Here is a 3,539-nt window from a genome sequence, read left to right as displayed (position 1 = left end):
TTTGATATTAAATGCTTGTCAGCTGCAGCATTTGGTGGTGAAGTTATGAAATCATTACAATGTACATGTATTAATAATGACTTGTTATATTTTAGGAAGAGTTATATGAATGGGGTGGTGAAGTTATGAAATCATTACAATGTACATGTATTAATAATGACTTGTTATATTTTAGGAAGAGTTATATGAATGGGGTGGTGAAGTTATGAAATCATTACAATGTACATGTATTAATAATGACTTGTTATATTTTAGGAAGAGTTATATGAATGGGGTGGTGAAGTTATGAAATCATTACAATGTACATGTATTAATAATGACTTGTTATATTTTAGGAAGAGTTATATGAATGGGGTGGTGAAGTTATGAAATCATTACAATGTACATGTATTAATAATGACTTGTTATATTTTAGGAAGAGTTATATGAATGGGGTGGTGAAGTTATGAAATCATTACAATGTACATGTATTAATAATGACTTGTTATATTTTAGGAAGAGTTATATGAATGGGGTGGTGAAGTTATGAAATCATTACAATGTACATGTATTAATAATGACTTGTTATATTTTAGGAAGAGTTATATGAATGGGGTGGTGAAGTTATGAAATCATTACAATGTACATGTATTAATAATGACTTGTTATATTTTAGGAAGAGTTATATGAATGGGGTGGTGAAGATATGAAATCATTACAATGTAGATGTATTAATAATGACTTGTTATATTTTAGGAAGAGTTATATGAATGGGGTGGTGAAGATATGAAATCTATACAAGGTATGAGTAATAACATGATTAAATTGGCGTCGGCTGCAAATAGATGGAGACAAGTTGTACATGAGATGTCCAAGGTAAGGGTGCTAAACCTATTTCTTTTCCTGTTCATTAAACTGCTGCTGAATTGAATTTCCTATTTGCAAATGAGGTTTTGTGAGTCTTTGATTCTCATGCCAATTCTGATAATGCAAGAAAGAAAAAGAAAGAAACAACTTAGGTTCAGAGTTAAGGATCCTTTCTACCAGCTGATCCTTGGCTCCTGGATTATTCCTTCCCATATACAATTGGGCCAATTGAAATTATGACATGCTGATCGAGATCGGAACCCACGACCACCATTCACTCAGCGCAACCAAGCAAATGACATCATGTAAAGAACCATTAACATTTGGTCCCATGGAATTTTGATCAGGGTTCTTATTTGAATTTTTTCCATAGAAATTTGACATTGTAAAAAATAAATGGATTTTAATGATGCTTCAATTTCTTTTAAAGAACAAGAAGAATGCAGGAGCATTTTGTGGATGGAAAGTTATACTGTCTACTGATAAAAATAAAGAGAGTAACTTTTCTAGATTATTGGTAGCTGGTGGTGCTAAAGTGTTATCACTGAAGTAAGTACTTATTAAACAAAGATGATGTTATGTTCACATAGATGATGTTGTGTTCATACAGGTAATGTTATGATGTTCTGTTCACACAGCTGGTGCCAATTTCGAAGTATATCAGTCAAAAAAGGGAGATTGTCCTAGCTGTGTGCAGTTGAACAAGCATGCATCATGAGAGACCCATGCATCTTTCCTATAAGAACTTTTGATGACTGAACTGACCGTTTTGGTATAGTCTTATGATATCAATATATATTTTCAGACCGCCCTATCCTAGTGATATATCTGCCACACATGCATTCCTAGAACTACACAAAGTGCCCTTAAATCAAGTAAGTAATTCAATCCTTAGAAATGTATGCTAGGTTACTGAAGAAAAACTGTTGTTTAGAAAGTTTGATGCATTGATTTATCTTCCATGATAACAAATTTTTATTCACTGCTGTAAAACATTATTTCATTTGGAATTGGTCAAAATAGATTCATGGAAAAACTGACCGATCATTATTGGTCAAAACATACCAAATGTGGTCTTGAACCCTTCAATTCAAAATGTACCGAAATCATGTTCACCTCATTTCAGAGCTCCCTTTTGACAAAATCATTTTTGGATGAAAAAAGCATTGCTGTATGTATGTAGCAGAGTTTTATATACTTATGAGTTTAATAGAATATAACTTCCCATGAATTTCTATATTATTTTCAGAGTGAATTAGAAACATTAATAATGAATAATGTATTATGTTTAAAACCTGAATTTATACCTGCTCATCTGACAGATTCTAATGTTTCACCTGATGAATATACTCCTACTGAAATATCCAGTCTGAAAGCTTGGTAAGCATCCACACCCTACTTATCTAAAAAAGAATAACCCACAAATGATTTTTGGTCATTAATATATTCAGCATAATGGTCAACTTTATTTAGGTTTTTTTTTTCAAAGTCTCAACGTAATGATCAATTTATTCAGTATTTTTCAAGTTCTCAACATAATGATCAATTTATTCAGTATTTTTCAAGTTCTCAACATAATGATCAATTTATTCAGTATTTTTCAAATTTTCAACATAATGATCAATTTATTCAGTATTTTTCAAGTTCTCAACATAATGATCAATTTATACAGTATTTTTCAAGTTCTCAACATAATGATCAATTTATTCAGTATTTTTCAAGTTCTCAACATAATGATCAATTTATTCAGTATTTTTCAAATTTTCAACATAATGATCAATTTATACAGTATTTTTCAAATTTTCAACAATATGATCAATTTAATCAGTATTTTTCAAATTCTCAACATAATGATCAATTTATTCAGTATTTTTCAAATTCTCAACATAATGATCAATTTATTCAGTATTTTTCAAATTCTCAACATAATGATTAATTTATTCAGTATTTTTCAAATTCTCAACATAATGATCAATTTATTCAATTTTTCAAATTTTCAACATAATGATTAATTTATTCAGTATTTTTCAAATTTTCAACATAATGATCAATTTATACAGTATTTTTCAAATTTTCAACAATATGATCAATTTAATCAGTATTTTTCAATTTCTCAACATAATGATCAATTTATTCAGTATTTTTCAAATTCTCAACATAATGATCAATTTATTCAGTATTTTTCAAATTCTCAACATAATGATCAATTTATTCAGTATTTTTCAAATTCTCAACATAATGATCAATCTATTCAGTATTTTTCAAATTTTCAACATAATGATCAATTTATTCAGTATTTTTCAAATTTTCAACATAATGATCAATTTATTCAGTATTTTTCAAATTTTCAACATAATGATCAATTTATTCAGTATTTTTCAAATTCTCAACATACTGATCAATTTATTCAGTATTTTTCAAATTTTCAACATAATGATCGATTTATACAGTATTTTTCAAGTTCTCAACATAATGATCAATTTATTCAGTATTTTTTAAATTTTCAACATAATGATCAATTTATACAGTATTTTTCAAATTCTCAACATAATGATCAATTTATTCAGTATTTTTCAAATTCTCAACTTAATGATCAATTTATTCAGTATTTTTCAAATTCTCAACATAATGATCAATTTATTCAGTATTTTTCAAATTTTCAACATAATGATCAACATAATGATCAATTTATT

General features: G+C 27.8%; 1 protein-coding gene across 1 annotated transcript in view; it reads left to right on the top strand.

Annotated features, from left to right (window-relative positions):
- The window catches only part of LOTGIDRAFT_233309 (hypothetical protein), a gene marked incomplete at both ends in the record, with an annotated part of 23,427 nt that extends 21,197 nt beyond the window's left edge, over positions 1–2,230 (top strand). The window contains 8 exons of the mRNA XM_009059108.1: positions 96–197; positions 256–357; positions 416–517; positions 576–677; positions 736–855; positions 1,277–1,395; positions 1,652–1,721; positions 2,096–2,230. Coding sequence (XP_009057356.1) covers positions 96–197; positions 256–357; positions 416–517; positions 576–677; positions 736–855; positions 1,277–1,395; positions 1,652–1,721; positions 2,096–2,230 — 852 coding nt within the window. The remainder of the gene's footprint in view (positions 1–95; positions 198–255; positions 358–415; positions 518–575; positions 678–735; positions 856–1,276; positions 1,396–1,651; positions 1,722–2,095) is intronic.
- Between the last annotated feature and the right edge of the window lie 1,309 nt (positions 2,231–3,539).

Source organism: Lottia gigantea (genome assembly GCF_000327385.1).
Source record: "Lottia gigantea unplaced genomic scaffold LOTGIsca_37, whole genome shotgun sequence".
Classification (NCBI taxonomy): domain Eukaryota; kingdom Metazoa; phylum Mollusca; class Gastropoda; family Lottiidae; genus Lottia; species Lottia gigantea.
Note: the sequence above shows the minus strand (reverse complement) of the source record. Positions and strands in the feature narration are given on the sequence as shown.